Source organism: Nanorana parkeri, unplaced genomic scaffold (genome assembly GCF_000935625.1).
Source record: "Nanorana parkeri isolate BGI_ZX_2015 unplaced genomic scaffold, ASM93562v1 scaffold730, whole genome shotgun sequence".
NCBI classification, from domain to species: domain Eukaryota; kingdom Metazoa; phylum Chordata; class Amphibia; order Anura; family Dicroglossidae; genus Nanorana; species Nanorana parkeri.
The window spans coordinates 624,551-642,163 of NW_017306998.1; the positions used below are offsets into that span (position 1 = coordinate 624,551).

Here is a 17,613-nt window from a genome sequence, read left to right on the forward strand (position 1 = left end):
GCTGGCCCAGGTGTTTGGAGAAGGGGGGGGGGGGGGGAGGACGCTCATCCATTTAGATCCGATTGCCCATAGACTATCATTGGGCTGTCGATCAGGTCTGACAAAAACTGACAGTCTGACAGTTGTACCTGATCGGAAAGGCTTCGTGTAAGGGTTTTTATGCTTGTCTTGCAGTATTATATTAAAAGAATCAACAACATTGTATGTAAAAAACTTCACCATGTGGTGTACCAGTATTATAGTGTTAATGTTATGATAAACAAGACAAGTTGCGTACTAAAATATGTACTTTGTATATATAGAAGTGTAAGGCATTTTAAACAATGACTTGTGAAAGGTGTAATTTTTTCTGTTCTTCTCTCTTTTGCCTATAATGCATATAAATTAAAATAATTCTTAGAATACAATATAGAGAGTCAGCACAACAGGCAGTTATCTAGAAAATGCTGATTTTGTAGTGGCGACTCTTGTATTTCTCTATCAACGGACTTTTGAAGAAAAGAGCAGTGGGTTGTAACAAATATTAACCAATCAGGAATCATGTTACTCAGATTCTGGTTGGTCATCTGTTTTGGCCGTTGTTGTCGCTCTTTTCACCTCAGTTATCCTTATAATGCTTTCTCTGTGCTCCAGGCTCAGACTGCAGAACAGAAGACAGCATGGCTGAATGAAATACGGAAGATACTGACCAGACAGGGGGAACTTATGAAAGGTAATGAGATGCTATGAGTATGTATAGACAGACAGCCAGCATTGAACCTGACCTTTAGTATGTGATGATACACATTAAAGTCATGTCTTTGTTGCAGTAGAGAAACAGAAACAGAATTCGTTCTCAGACCAGGTTGTCCTGTCACCACAAATCAGTGAGGGGTACGTTGTTGTGTTTGCTGCTTAAAGCAAGCTTGGGTTCGTCTACCAGCTATTTAAGTCGCTGCTTTTTTCTTTGGCAGGCTTTTCTCTCTTAAGCACACAATGTAGCATGGTTTGCACCAGGCCACAAAAGTATCTGCAGTAAAGGCCTTATCCACATGGGATGTTTTTGCTACTTTGTTCCTACGTCTGATTTCTACATAATAGGAAGCAGCAGTCATGCTTGTCCCTAAAGTGCTTTATCACATAAATCATTACCAATATAGAAATAATGACTTAGATCAGGCCCCAGCCTGGGCCAATGTGTATGTACATACATTTAAATAACTGTTCTTTGGCTGGCCTTACCCTTGGCTAATGATGGGTCTTATCCCAGACCAGGACTGTGAGTACGCCCAAGCTTTGTTCACTCCATGGTCTAGCTGTGGGGGAAAGGAAAAGGCTTTAATATTTCCACATGCAATGTTGCTTTACAAGTGAGTTGCACAGTTATCACAAGACCAGTCAGTTCTTTTCTGGCCAGCTTGGTATCATCAGATGTGGCACGAAAGGAAAATAAAGTTTAGTGCGATGGAGGAACATAAAACAATTATATTCAAAAGATGAAAAAAATGACTCATGTGATCAGGCCTTACAATGTGCATACTTCAGCTCTTGTTAAAAGCATGAGAAGTGCATGGGCTCAAAATAAACATGTTTTTGGCTTAAAGGGAACCTGTCAGGCAGCTGTTTTCTGTCACACCCAGCACTACCATGTGGCACAGGATCTTGCTAGTTCAGGACACAGTGTTAGCTGCCTGGCCTGGAACTAACACTATATCTGGGTATCAGGAAATAGCTGCCTCTGGTTCTTTATAGTAACTTTAGCTGTACCAGGTGCCAGTTGCCCTGGCAGGTTCGCTGTAAGAAGCTGCAGATTTGGCTGCTGTGGGTGGTGCGATCTCAAATAATGCTGCAAAATGTTTTTTATAGACTAAGGTAAATGATGTCCTTGTGTCAACACTTTAATGTTAGCTGTGACAAAGCTTTGCAGACTCGATTCCTTAGGCCCTGTTCACACCATGGTGTTTTGTCGTACGTATTTGTGCGCGCTGAAATGCACAGTACAAAAAATACCATTGACAAAAAAGTACATGAGCTTTTTTTTTGGCAGATCAGTGCAATTTCATCCCATAGACTCAATACGAAATGCTTGGAATTTACATCAATATGTCACAATCTGCTCACAAAAACACACGACTTAATATACGCGCGTGAACACACGTTAGACGCGCATAATCAGCACTGAAACGCTGCCGCCAAGGTGTGAATGAAGCCTTATAGTTCTGGTGCTTTGTCACAATATTGCTGCCACTGTTCCAGTGCTAGATTAAATCTGTCTCCTGTGATCACCAGCACATATATTCTGCACATAAGGTGTAGTCCAAAGTTTTGTTAGTAATCATTTGCATCTGATCAAGCTTTTATTTATCACTAATGAAATACCCATTTTATGTGGTTAGCTCCATTCTTGGTTTCCTTACGTGATTATTGGTAATGGTGATTCTCTGTAACATGCTAGGGGTTATATTAACCTAGGTTGGAGTAATAGCCTTGGACACAACACTTGGTTCTTCTGCAGAACAATTTTATTTAAATTATTGGAGTAATGATATTGGAACAAAGTTCTAGTGTATTGGCGTGTCATCCTGAGCCATCCATAGAAAAGTTGATCAGCCTATTGTCCAGAGTGTTTATCTTTGTAAATCGTTCTGGTCTGTCTTGAGAGAATCATGATACAGAGACAAAGCCTCCCATCTAAGACTCTGCACACTTGCTTATAATGCAGCAAAATTGAAGTCATATAAATAATTTATTGCGCTGTGCTCTAAGATTGGTCCAGGGAGGATTTAGGCACTGTGCCATATATTTGTACAGCCCCCCGTCAAGTCTGTTTCAAACTGTATTTATTTTATTTTTTTTTAAAGAAAATTACAGAGATTATCAGTAAGTTCTGAGGAAAACGACTCTGAGAATAACAGTCCTATTACACTGGAAAGCTTAAATATCTCACCTCAGCATAAACCACACAAAGGTATGTATCACTCCTACTCATAACCTCTGCTGTTTTCCAGTAAATGAAGAGTACAGACGACATGTTGGTATCCATTACTAAGGCTACACTATATGCACTGTAATTTACTGTTAGTAACAGTGATAGGTTAGAACCTTGAAACTATTTTTTCAGGTAGAACACAATGACACACAGCTGTCCTCTGCACTACGACAAATTTATTTATATAACTACTTTTATTTTTATATAATGTTATACAAAAATGTATCTGGGTATAGTGCTATAATCCATCACCAATTACACCAATGTGATATAAAACACATTAAAAAAACACAAGATACACCTGTATCATTCACATTCTATCCATATGCTATTCCAGCAATCTAGTAATCCTAAAGCTCGAATATAGCTGCTAATTAGTCTATACAGACTATATGCGATTAAGTAAGGTGCCACATTGCATATTGCAGTCCTACTTTCACGTTAGTAATCCATCCACAGGCAACATTTAAAGGAGGTGATCATCCTCATAGTTAGAGCCAACGTGTGACATTGAAACTGTCACACGTCGACTCTATAGATTGGAAAGTGAGTGAAGACATAACGTCGCTCCCTCAGTTCCCAATCATCTCCCTGCAGAGAGCGGTGACTGTCAGTCACTGCTCTCCGCATGGATTCCCCCCTCCCCTCTCCGATCGTCCAGCACTGACTGGAGGAACAGATGTGGGAGGGGGCGGGCACAGCTGGCTCTGCCTCTAGATAGGCAGAGCCCGCTGCCAATTGGCCAGTTGGGTGGATCTGGACAGTATTGTTGGGATACGTCCTGGCTGCGGCGCTCTCAGTATATAGCAAGCTATAGCCCGCTATATACTAAGCTTTGGATCACGGGAGGACGTCAGTATATGTCCTCCAGTGACCTTAAAGAGTACTATGGGATAAAAAAGGTTACCCCATAGTTCTCTTTTAACTGCCGGTCCTAAAAGAGATAATCTTGTCACCCGGTATATACCACTTTGAAACAACCAAGAGCAGGATGTGAAAACACAATGTTGCAATGTTCCATATACATATCGAGGGTATTTACTCAGCATACTGAAATCAAACAGTAAGTGACATAGAACTTTTAACATTGGTCAGATCACAACTCTGATGTCCTAGGAAGTTCTTATTCCTTTATGTTAACCTTTAATTCTGACATGCTGAGTTACATATTATCCATTAGGACATAAATCATAGTTGAAGTATGTACATTTCTGTGCCCATACAACTTGAGCAGGTCCCTCATGATATCACTACATAGATATATAAGCACAAGCCAATATCGGTAAAGGGTATCAGTAAAATCTTCTCCTTATAGTGAGTACTCCACCTCCCGACAATCATGGTGCACCATTCCCTCTCTTTCTGGTATGCGGAAGATTGTCCAAGAGTTTTTACTAGCCGGTTTCCAAATAGATTCAGTCCGAACAAAAATCTCTGCAAAAACATCGCAAGGGGTGTATCCTGAATGCATTATCCAGAAGTCGATAATTTGATACACTACCTTGAATTGATGGAATCTTTATATGTCAATCAGTCCATCATAAGAGGGCAACACAATACGGCAACCTGTCTACCAGTGCATCTCTATCCACAAAACATGTTTTGGCTTTGAATGAGATCAGGGCATGTTTCAACACCTCCACCTGTCCTTAAGAAGGGGAGAGAGTTTACTACTACTCAATACCTGTTTGACCCAATAAAATAATTCTTACCATAATGTTAACTTACCAAATAATTGGCTGTGTCCACCCTACCTGTAGATCATTGTAAGATATCAGGAACCATACTGGGTCTCTGCTTATGCTTATCCACAGTAGGAACCATACTGAGTCTCTGCTCATCCCCCATGGGAACCATACTGTGCTCCTGCCTATCTACAGTGGGAACCATATTGTGCTCCTGGCAATCTACAGTGGGAACCATACTGTGTCTCTGGCCATCCCCAGTAGGAACCATACTGTGTCTCTGCTCACCCCCCCATAGGAACCATACTGTGTCTCTGCCCTTCCCCAGTGGGAGCCATAATGTGTCTCTGCCTATATTCTGTGAGAACCATACTGTGACTCTGCCCATCTCCACTGGGAACCACAGATTTTTTTCTGAATGCTGTAGGAAGCACTCAGAACAATTCTTCTGGTGTTAATTGTGCCTATTGTGACTTTCTCACTGTGGATAACATAGCAACAGCTTTTTCACTGACTACTCTGTGTGAGTATGGCATCACTAATGTCCTCATAAAATACGGAGGCATATAACCATGTATCACTATGATCATTTACAATGCCGTGCCTAGGTGATAGGGTGAAGGATAAGGTTGGGTTAAAGGATCGTTTTTTCTTTAAAACAGCACTTGTATGAATCACACAGGTTCCATGGCTGATTACGGTAGTAATTATCTTCACTCAGTGCTTTATCTGAATTTAACTAGCAAGAGAGGCTTTGTAATTCATATGTCTTTGGTTTTGAAGGTATGAGGTGGTAATCCTATTGGGTAGCCTGACACTAACATGTTACAATCCTAGTCCAAATAGATTGCTGTGGAGTGTTATAGAGATGACCTATGTGGATTATGCACTAGATCCACCAATTTATATGCACAATGGTCAACAAGGAATTAAATGCATGCTTTAAATGTATATTATGATTTATTTTTTCTTCCCACATCCCCAGACACAACAGTCTTAGCACGATATTGTAATTACAACCACTATGGCGATAGGTCCATTGCTACATTTATTCCTCGCCATCCTATTTACATGTCATCAAACTTGTCTGTCTTTAGTAAGTATGACCTTTTTGTGTACATGCATGACTTAATACATTTTAAACTTCTATAAAAATACAGGTTGGACCGGAATGTCCCAATCTTTGGAGATCTGTGAAGGACTTGAAGGCTGGTCAAGCTCATGTGCTTGTTCAGACACAGAAGAGGAGGACACAGTGCAGTTGGTTAGTGAAATGCTGTGTTTTCTGTAAGGAATAATGTTGGCCTAGCTCTTGGTTTAAATCAGCAGTTTTAAATACTTTCTCATTTGGGACACTGGTGGGTTTATTTAACGTGTAAAGAACCAAAAACATTCAGCATTTGAACTCTATGCATGTTTTGTTTGAAAAGTGAGTTTTATCATTACCCCCATACCAAATAAAATGTATTAATGCTTGTCACAAGCAAGTACCATGCTATCAGACAAAGTTAGGCTAATAAATTTGCCCCTGGTCCGGGACATGTAAATCAGGACATTCTGGGGGGAACAATAGATCCACTTAACTTCAGCCAAAAAAGATAAATTATTCAATGTTGTGTGATCACTGGTTTCTCCAGACTGCATGTGCAATATCCAGTAATGGCAGGTCATGTGGTTTTACAGTCTCCTGGTAGATATAAAGCATTGGCTGACTGCAAGAAGAGGGGATCTGATGATGTGCTGGTAAGGAATGGTGATGTCATCCAACTCATGCAGGAGGATGCTGATGGAAAATGGTAAGAGATTGTTCACTAAAACTGTGTTGTGATTACTGTGTGTTCAAAGTATTAACTTTGTAATAAAAGTACAACAATATAATAACAGAGTATTTCAATACCATTCTATAAACAAATTAATAAATCTTGTTACGCACGTTAGAAAATATCTATCTAATATAGTGTAGAGTACCTCTTAGGGCATTTTGTTTTTTAAATACTTTTTTTTTTTTTTTAGCACAACAGTGACAAAGGGTACAGAACATCTTACTTTCTAAAACCAGCAGTCACAGGTCCAATATGATATAAAAAAAACAGATGTACATGTCTCAAAAGTAATAGGGAACATGTTCAGTTGACACATCACCCAGTAAAAACATAATAATGTAGGCTGGAGCAGTACATCAAGTACATACTATGAAAACCGATCTGATACAACGAATTTATCTTGTCCCCGTTGTCGCATAAAAAAGTTGTCAAGTGGCAGACGGTACTCCCTTGGTGGCTTAACTTTTACTTTTTTCTAAGCTATTAAAAAAATGTGCAACACAAAACCATCAGGAAAAAGGGAAAAAGACAAAAGAATTCTAAAGACAGTGCTCAGTTTAGGGCATTTTCAAACAAACAAAACAGTACAAGAAGGGTGTGGGATCATGGGGGGAGGAGGTGCAGTGGGAAAGGAGGGGAGAAAATGAGGGACTTGAAGATTTGGGCTTTAATAGTTTACATTTTTAATCTGTCTTATAAAGTTTTTGGCAGCTAGACTCAGCAGCCTTCATACATCTGCTCCTGGGTTGAGTGCTGACCCTTCAAAAATATGTGCTGTTTCCTCTCATGGGCTGATATGTGTGGGCAAGGCTGCAGTGAGTTCAGAGGTAGGGTAACATTTAAACCAGCAAACCCACTGGCTCAAAACAATAGATTACAGTGATGAAATTCCCTCTCTGGTATTTCTTGGCAGATAAAGTATTAGTCTTCAGCACAGAAAATCCAGGTGCAGGGAAGATGAATATGTTGAGAGTTGGGGTTATTAGTATGAGGGTCCAGGTTATAGGGATAGTTAGCATGAAGGTTGGGGTTACAGAGTGGGTTACTGGGAGGGTTTGGGTTATTGGTATGGTTAATGTTAGGGTTGGAGTTATAGGGATCGGTGGTGTAAGGGATGGGATTGCAGGGAGGGTTAGTGTGAGGGTTGGGGTTATGAGGAGAGTTAGTGTGAGGGTTCGGGTTACAGGGAAAGCTAGTGTGTAGGCTGGAGTTATAGGGATGATTCTTTAGATTAGGACATTGCTGTGAGCTCTGGGAGATATATATTAAAAACTGCCACCAGAGGTCTCAGCAGTGACAGCTCATCTTAAGCCAACTACACATTATGAACACCAGGGTGAAAAGTAGACCCACTCAGCGGGTTGGCTGTATCCCCTGACTTGACATGCACAATATTTATGTTTTAATCCTTGAAGAGTACTTAAAATGGAGCCTTTGCATTTAACCCCTTCGTGACTGACGACGTACAGTGTACGTCGCCAGCATCGGGGCTGTTTAAACAGACTCCCGGCGACTTTTGCCGCCGGGAGTCTGTTTAAACTTGTAGAGCCGACTGTCGGCTTTACAACAGAAGCGATCCTGGCGACTTACCTGTCGCCAGATCGCTTCTGCGTCCCGAAGAAGGGGCCGCCCCCCCCAAACATTTTCAACTACCACCATTTTATTCTATAGGGTCTTGGCATTCAGAAAATATATAATGTTGGGGGGTTTTACGTCATTTTCAGGCCTAAAATGTGGAATATAACATGGGTGCAAAAATTGAAAAAAGGGCCTCAGTCATGAAGGGGTTAAAGAAAGTACTTCTCTCTTCCTATGAAAAATAATTCTCATGAGCTTGCTCACGTGACCCAAAGCCTAGACAAAGATATTTGCCTACCAGGAGCTTTGTGGATGTTATTAGAGAACACACAAAGTCTACTATTGCCAAGCAAATGATCCCTGTCAGGTAGACTTGAAGAGAGAAAAGAAAGTCAGCAAGGTGCAACTATTGTGCAGTATTGCTAAGCAGGACCCAGAGCATACATATGTAATAAGCAAATGTGGCCACACCCAGACAAAAATAAAGTTACAAACTATACATACAGCAAGAATTTTAAAACCTGAATCTACAATCATAGGATCATTTACATTAGGCCGATCTTTTTGACACATCTAAAAAAACTAAACCAAAACTAAAGTGCTTCTTTAATATGCCAATATTACAGTTAAAAAACCTCTATTTATAGGGTCCTTGTTCATCTATGTGTCAGGCACACGTGGTTGATTGTTTTAATTGTTTGTGGTCTTTCTAAGTGTGTCATAGCCAAGCATGTCTGTCTCTTGTGGAAAAGCTTAGAATACAAGATTCAATAAAAGACAGTTTGATAGAGTGGAGTAGCTGGGCATAGCATTCCCCAGTGTGTCAGGCACTGCCTGCTAAACAGCTGCTTCCCACAGTAAGCAAAGTAGGTAATCACTATGACTGCTTGCATTTAGTAATTTCAGCAACTCATCTGTTTATGACAATATGCTCGTCTTTCATTGGTCTGGAGTTCTTCTTTAGGGAGCCTCCTTTTAGCTGCAACCACCAGGGGTCTATCAAAGGCTGCCATTTACCCTTGTTTTCGATCTGCTGCTGATTCTGGCATGAGCCCAGATCTATCTTGTTAATATACAGCAGGGCTCCAAATTTCCAATCGCCCGCTCGCAATTGGCGAGTGAAAATTGCGTGGGGGCGAGTGGAAATCCAGGGGGGGGACTTCCGCCGCTTCGATGTGAATTTTCTATCTCCAATTTTTATCATATACTATTTCTCAAAACTCTTTCCCCTTTTTTGAACTGTTGTGCTGTTTTTTCCTCCTGCCGATATGGCTTCATAAATATTGAGATTATTTTCCTGCATCAAATAACTAACTGTTGAAAGCCTTTATTTCACATGAATCAATGTATTCTTTCATGAAGCATTATTTTATTTCCACATTGAATTGATCCATGTTTTGCTATACTCATGAGCCCCTTGATAGAAATTCATAGGAACCTGTGCTATTCTAAGGAGCAAAAAACAAGTTTACATACAAAATACCATTAAAATGCATACACATTAGGTTAAGCCATAGAAAAAAAACATTGTATTGACCTGCAAACACCATTTTCAATAATACAAAATAGAAAATACACTTCACAGTGACGCTAAGCTCAGGAGTTAAATCTTAGAAATGCATTCAAGTGCCTTAACAATTAACCAAAATGTATCTCATTTGTGTATCACTTAGTTGTATATCCTCAAATCTTCTCTGAATTGGTGCTGACACTGTCCTTCCTTCTGGAGGGTAGTTACCGTTGTTCCCATGGTCCCTGTGTGTGTTGTAAAGTAGCTACCGCTCCAAGCTCACTCCTGTGATGGACTACAATCTTACATTTAGTTAACTAATTTGTATTGAGATTGTAGTTCATCACGGGAGCAAGCTTGAAGCACAAATACGTTACATTTTTGTTAATAGTTAGGGCACTTGAATGCATGTTTAAGATTTGACTCCTAAGTTTAGTGTCACTTCAATGAAAATACCAAATGCAGTATGCTGTATTGAATTGACCATATGTTTCTATACAGAGGGGAGGGTGTGAAATTGATATATGGACTTATAGTAAAGATCTTCAAGATAAGCAAAATCTCTTTTAAAATGATCCAGAGTCATATAAAGACTTTTATAAATGTACTGTAATAAACATGATGGATGAGCATTTGGCTGGAAACCATTTTTTTTACACTTGTTTTATGATCATTGTAATTTTGAAAGAGATTCAGAAATATTTTCCCAAATGAGCCCTGCAGGTTTTTCATCTAATAATAGTAGAATTCATTTGGCATATTCTTAGCAGCCATCTTGTATAATAAACATATTATATAGTCATGTGAACATATTTCTCACCAGTACTATCTAACGGTCATGTGTGACTTATTATTTTCCACCTGGAGAGATAAGAAGATCTGCCAAGTTCATGTGTTTGATTATAAAAAAGAGTAACAGCTATTAGCAAAAAAGTATGTGATTTTTCTGTTGCTTTAACCCCTTCAGGCCCACAGACCTTCCCTCTTACAGAGTGGTTTTTTATTTATTTTTGCTTCAGAGATACTGGTTTTGTTCTAAATAACGTCTTGCCTTTGTAGTCTGTCCTTCCTTATTTTACATGTTTTTTGTGGGCCCATATGGCTTAAGGTTGATATAAGATTTGGGCGTATATGTTGTTATTTTATTAGTTTTATTAAGAAAGTAATAGAAAAAATAATTGTAAAACATTATATTCTCTAATACTCTTGCCTTTTATGTACATTTGACAATCCCAGATGTTCATCTCCAAATATAATCCTCAAACTCTGCTCATGTACTGTACAAGGATGCCGCACATTTAAGGAAAGCTTTTTTTTCCCCTTTAATATCACAATATAATACACAGGGTTGAAAAGAATATACTAGATTAAAGTAAATCTCTGCTTTGCTAATTCAGGGAAAAGCAACAGGTTTGCTGTAAACCCCCACGCCTATCCAACATATATTTACCTTTCCTTTGCTCCCTTGACAGTCCATTGAGCACCAAAAATTAAAGGAAATACACTGTACTGTATGAGCAAAGGATGTGGTTATTTTATAGCAAATATAATGAAAACATTAAAAAAATTGTCTTTAGGAGTGGGTACAGAGTGTACTGGTTATTGATTCAGCCTCTGAGTGGGCTAGTGTTACAAGTGGTGTGCTCCGGGGTTCTGGCCTGGGACCAATACTGTACAATTTCTGCATTTGCTGATGATACAAAATGTTGCAGATTATTAACTATGGCACAGAACGCTGCGACACTACAGGAAAACCTGCATAAATAGGTGGTTGGGCTGTGACTTTGCAGATGAGGTTCAGTGTTGAAATGCAAAGTTATGCATTTGGCTTCTAAAAATGCACGAGCAGGATACTCATTAGGAAGGGTTAAACTAGGAGAATCAATGATGGGAAAAGATTTTGGGGTCCTAGTGGACCAGAGATTTAGTAGTGGCCAGGTGGCTTCTAGCATGGCAAGCAGAATACCCTAATGCATTGAAATGGATATTTATTTGAAGGATAAACCGATGCTTAAAATGAGGGAGAATCAGTGTTGTAAAGGGGTAGCCTTTACAACACTAATTCTCCCTCATTTTAAGTATGAAATCCAGTTTTGGTCATCAATCAACAGAGGGGATGTAATAGAATTGGAAAGAATCCAGCAAAGGGCAATGAAATTAATAAGAAGGCAAAAAAAGCAACCATTAAGTAAATGAAATCGATTTACCTTAGAGAGGAGGTGCTAAAGAGTAGACGGGATTTCTACAGATTAATAAGTGGTGACTGTAAAGCCGGTAACAACCTGTTTAATCCTTGGTCCCTAACAAGGACATGTGGCCACAATTTAGGACTGAAGGAAAGGATATTTTATGTAAAATTGTGGAGAGGGTTCTTTATGGTCAGAGTAGCAAAAATGTGGAACCCCTTTCCCCAAGTATTGGTATTAGCTGGGAGTAATAACTTAAAAAAACTTCTAGATGCCTTCCTCGCTGAGCACAATATACAGGGATATGTACAGTATACTCTTAAAAAACAAACCGACACACACACACACACATACACACACACACGTTGGACTGGATGGTCCTGTTTCTTTTTCTAACCTTTTCTTCTATGTAAGTAAAAACGCATGAACTGTTTTACCTGCCAAAAGAATTCCAATTGTGTTAGACACCCCTTCCAGACCACATAACCAGGTCAATGAGCTCAATTTCCTCTATTGTAGTTAAGCAACACAACTTGATCACCAACCCACCCTCAGCCTGTGATTGGACAGTGAAGGAGAAGCAGCACACTGATGACGTCACCATTTTGCTATCTTTTCCTGTAAATATTTTTCAAATGTTGACTGTGTAAAGGAATGGAGCCTGACTAGGTCAGAGTGCTGCTCTTTTCTCGCTTACTGCTCTGCGGGGGATTATAGGAGCCTGTTATATAGATAGATTTTGCTAATTTTGCTTGCTCTGTGTCGAAATATATTTCATGATTTTTTCTGAATATATTTTATGCTGTGCATTTTTTTTTATTTGCCTGGAGGTTGTAGGATATGAGTGAGGCTAGGTTGCACAGATGATTGCTGGTACAGTAGTACTGTTTTCACAGGTTTGCCATGGCAAAAAAACTAAACAAAAAAAATAGTGCAGGGCTGTGTAATCAGTTGGTAACCTTCAGATCTCCCTGGGGCCCTTGAAACCCTTTCCATGACCATAAGTCTTCATACCTAGATATCCAGACCAAATTTTGTAACATTAACATGTGATGGTTAACTTCACAATACCTTAATCATAACTCTGACTCATTTTCCTATGTAAGTTTGTAAATTTACCAATTGTAAATGGGAAGGGGTCAGGGAAATTGACATCTTTAGAGGAAAATCAGCTCAAGCCTGCCCCTTTCTCCTCCTGCGCCACACTACTGGGCTACACTGTGATGGGCGGCCTCAGATTCTGGGTTTGCGGAATGCTATGAAGATTTCCAGAGGCATAAAGTGATTACAACTAACATCTTTTTTTTTAACTTTAGCATCTTTATGTTTGTTAGAGGTTTGCTTTAAACATTCAGACACATGCAAGGATCTGACTTGCTGTAGGTTATTCATTTATCAATGTGCTGTTGGGAAATCTTAGTAGATAGCTTCTACCTAATTTCCGATAAAAATAGTGTTACAAGCAGCTGTGGCGTGTATTATTTGCTTTCTTTTCCACCATTCCATTTCTGTAAGAAAAACAAGTAGTGACACTGACCTACATATGCTATTGGTGCCTTTAAAAATACAAATTATAAGAGAGAAGAAATCTCCCCAATGGGGACACAGAACTGAAAACCCGTTAGAGTTTCTGACCCTCCCCTGCTCAAACTACAACTAGAAAAATTATTTGGTTGGAGGTCAACTTTAAAAGAGAGAAATTGCACTCAGTGGGGTTGATTTACTAAAGGCAAATAGGCTGTTCACTTTGCAAGGGAATTTGCACTTGGCAGGGAACGTTTGCCCTTAGTGAATGAGGAGAAGCTTTGCTGACTTCCATTGTCACATACCTGGAATGAGACCAGTTGGAGGAAGTGGCGTCCCATGCGTTCCTTGTCCAATACCCCTGGATGTGGTGACAGGGAGCAAAGGACACAAGGCAGCACTGATGCCTGAACTGAAGCTGACCAGATGCAGGGCATGGTATCAGACGTAGTAGACAGAAGCCAAGTCGGGGTCACGAGCCAGGGTCAAGCCAACCGGACAGTGATGCGCATGTCTGCGCACGTTTACCTTCCGCCCTAAGTATATGTTTCCGGGCATGCGCAAAGATGCACACCAAGCTTTGTTTGTACTGGGCATGTGCTGGAACTTTAAAGCAAGTAGGACTTTTCTGACATCCAACCATGTTCAAGAAAAAATTCTTTTTTTTTCTATTTTTCTTGCACATAATTGGATATTTTTTACAAAGTGAAGTTTCACTACATACACCAGGATAAGGGAAACTTCCCCTGCAAAGTGCAAATTCCCATAGTGAACAGCCTTGTGTAAAAATAAGAAAGTGATATGAAAAATCACTTTAAGAAAAGTCCTGCAATAATAACTCTGAGATCTGCTTTAAAGGGAAAGTACAGTGTATTTTAGTGAGCACATATTAAAACCAAAAATGTAATATATTGCAGCTTACCAGTCCTGAGATGTAGTGGCTGCATTTGTTTTTTTTTCATGTTTTCCCCATATTTTTATTTGGTAATCCAAACAACACTTTCCCTTTTCACCCATGGCTACTCTTTTTTGTCCATTGTATCTATGGAGGAAGCCATAGTTATCACCAAGGCTGGACTTCAAACATGTCTGCCTTTTGTTCCCCTCTATGTCTGCCTTTCTTCTCTCTTTTACATAATGGATTAAAAATAGAGATACGGTTCTTTGTACTTTCTTTTAGTCTTACAGAAAGAGACATTTCTTGCAAATCAACAGGTATTTTCTGTACTTGCTGAAACTGTTCTTACCTTGAAAAGTAAAAACAAATGCAGCCACCACATCTAAGGGGTGAAATATATATATTTTTTGTATTTAGATACGCTTTCAAGTAAACCTGCGCTATATAGGTATGAGGGCAACGATTGGTGACATTGTTAGGGGTGATAAAGTACTTATACCCACCATCAAGGCAGCTCCCAATGCACTGCAAAAGGTGGCCATACATTGTACGATTTTCGTTTCTGGCATGAACCCTCGTTCGATTACACCTAGACTTCCCCATCAAGCATAGTCAAATGTCGATTTTTGAAAATAGTTCCTTAGCCATTCTAACCAACCAATTTTTGACGAACGACGGAAATAAATTCCTTTTGCACATGTGCTGTGCTTTTGATGAACAAAAACCCCACTGATTCGTCAATTTGCATTCGGCCAGAGAAATCTTTTTCTATCGATCACAATATCAAAAAGGAAAATCGGTGATGTACCATCAACTGTTCAATCTGTGATCGACTGACCGTTCGTGTATGATTTTCCAAATGAAAATCGTAAAATGTATGGCCACCTTAAAGCCCCTTTAAAATGCTATGCAAATACCAATTTTCTAAAAGCCATGCAGCATCTAGCTTGTTCCAATCATAACATTTTACACAGATCATTGCTGCATGGGAGAGGCTTCTGGTAACACCTATTACATATCTTGCAACATTGAAGGCTGCTAGAAGTGATTTGCTTAGGGTTCCAGCCCACCCTAGTCAGTAAATGATAATCACTCTCCACACCACCAATGTCTGTAGTTGGTGATAACGGCTTACACAATGTTTCTGTATAATGATATCCCTGAACGTTTTTTTTCTTTTTCTACTACATATATAATACTGATGCTCAGGAAATTTTGCCTGTAAATCTAATGAAGGCAGATGTTTGCTGAGTGAATGTTAGTCCTCTAATACAGCAGCTGTTGCTTGGTCTGTTTCAGCATTTATTAGTTGCGTCTCAGAAAAGACAGGAGTGATAAATTACCTGTAAGTAATGTCACACAAGGGTGCTAAAGTTTGTGTTCCTATAAAAATAGGTTGGTGAAGAACTTGAACAGGAAAAAAGAAGGTTGGATTCATGGAAACAACTTGCAAATCATCATCGGTGAATGCAGGATCCGGGCATCTAAATTGACAGGTAATGTCACAGGAATACATTGTGATAGGTGCACAATATTAACCACTTCAAGACCAGGTGTTTAGACCCCCTTCCTGGCCAGGCCATTTTTCAGTATTCAGCGCTGCGGTACTTTGACTGACGTTTATTCCGTCATGCAACTCTGTACTGAAATGAATTTTATACCATTTTTTGGGGACAGATAGAGCTTTCTTTTGGTGGTATTTAAACACCACTGGGGTTTTTATTTTTTACTATAATTAGAAAACATTTTTTCTTTTTTTTTTTTTACATTATGTTAGGAAATATTTATTATTACCCAGTTTTTGGTAAAATATAAAAGATCGGGTCACGTTGGGTAAATAGACACCAAACATGTCAAGCTTTAAAATTGCGCGCACCCGCGAAATCGCAGAAAATTACCATACCCAAAATTGGCCATGGGCGACGCTTTAAAAATCCCGCAGGGGGCGTGTCTGAGCGGACGTCTAAAGACGCCCGCTCAGATCTAGAGAGCTCCCGGCCAGCCGTTTTTTTACTACGGCCGACCCGGAGGCAGTTAAAGAACAGAAAATATACACACCATAAAAGGGGTTCTAAACCCTCTGTTTTTTTAGCCTATATCTACTGCTAGCAGGCAGTAGATATAGGCAAAAAGTTTTTTTTTTTTTAAAAACCTGCTTTAACAGCGGTTCACACTTACCCTGTTTTCGCCGCGCACTCCCGCCCGAGAATCCGAAACTGCTCGGCGGCCGCAAAGCATCTTGGGGCGGGCGCATGCGCAGTTCGGATTTTCGGGCAGGAGACGAGCAGAGACGCAAGGTAAGTCTATGGACACGTGCACCCGCATGCAGACACCGCTGGATTGGAAGTGCCTGCATGGACAGAGGAGTCAGCGCTGTATCGGAGAGCCACCGCACCGCTGGAGGGACAGATGAAAACATCAGGAAAGTAGAGGAAGATCGGATAAAGAAACCTAATTTAAGGTAAGTGCTAACATTAACATTGGGGGGAGGGTACAACATTTTTGACTAATGTCACTTTAAAGTGACATTAAACCCTCAGATTTTTTAACATAAACCAATACTGTAATGTGTGCCTTACTGTAATCCATGGTTGTTTCCCTTCTCTTTGCTGCTCTTCCTTTTAAATCCTCATGTCTTGCTTGGGGAGAACTTCCCCTTTCAGCTCAGGGCCTCTTCCTGTAGTGCTGGCTCAGGTTACAAGCCTATACAAATCTATACACAGACACCGTGCATCCATTCCTGAGACAAGGCAGTCTGCTGCAAAACAGAAGTTCTGCCCAGCATGAGAACAGATACAGATTTAAAAGGAAGAGCAGCAAAGAGAAGGAAAACAACCATGGATTACAGTAAGACACACATTACAGTATTGTTTTATGTAAAAAAATCTGAGGGTTTAATGTCACTTTAAGTACTATAGCCAGAAAGGTTTTTTTTTATATTTCCCTTTGTTTCTGTAGTTCAAGTGTTCTGCCTGGATAAGGGTCTGGTTGGGCATTGGAGGGGGGACCCCACTTTTTTCCTTTTTTTTTGGCTGTTGGGGTTCTCCCTTAAAATTCTTACCAGACCTAAAGGGTCTGGTACGACTTTTGGCTGGGTGGAACCCCATGCATTTTTTTTCTTTTGTTTACACTGTCAGTTTTTATTCTGTTCGCTACCTCTGAGGTAGCGAACAGAATGACCGAGTTGAATGCTTGGAGAATAGGGGTGAACAGCAGCGAGTGAACTGCCGAACGTTCGCCTCAGCAAATCCAGACGTTGGATTGGCTGAGGTGAATAGGTACTTCCCTTTAGTTCAGCCGAACGTGCTGAGAGGAGCCGAAGCTAGCCGATGTATGGCTGAAAATATCCGTACACGGCTGAAGTGAATAGCTGAAAATGCTTAGACTCCCTTCACTTCGGCTCGGTTATTCGCTCAGCTGCCTTAAATGGCATCTGTCTCC

The 17,613-nt window shown here is 40.0% G+C and overlaps 1 protein-coding gene across 1 annotated transcript in view; it reads left to right on the forward strand.

Annotated features, from left to right (window-relative positions):
- Positions 1 to 17,613, forward strand: part of MCF2 (MCF.2 cell line derived transforming sequence) — a 107,996-nt gene that overhangs the window by 84,005 nt on the left and 6,378 nt on the right. The window contains exons 24-29 of the mRNA XM_018564150.1: positions 634 to 712; positions 810 to 873; positions 2,841 to 2,947; positions 5,814 to 5,917; positions 6,337 to 6,449; positions 15,568 to 15,668. Of these exons, the coding sequence (XP_018419652.1) occupies positions 634 to 712; positions 810 to 873; positions 2,841 to 2,947; positions 5,814 to 5,917; positions 6,337 to 6,449; positions 15,568 to 15,668 (568 nt within the window). The remainder of the gene's footprint in view (positions 1 to 633; positions 713 to 809; positions 874 to 2,840; positions 2,948 to 5,813; positions 5,918 to 6,336; positions 6,450 to 15,567; positions 15,669 to 17,613) is intronic.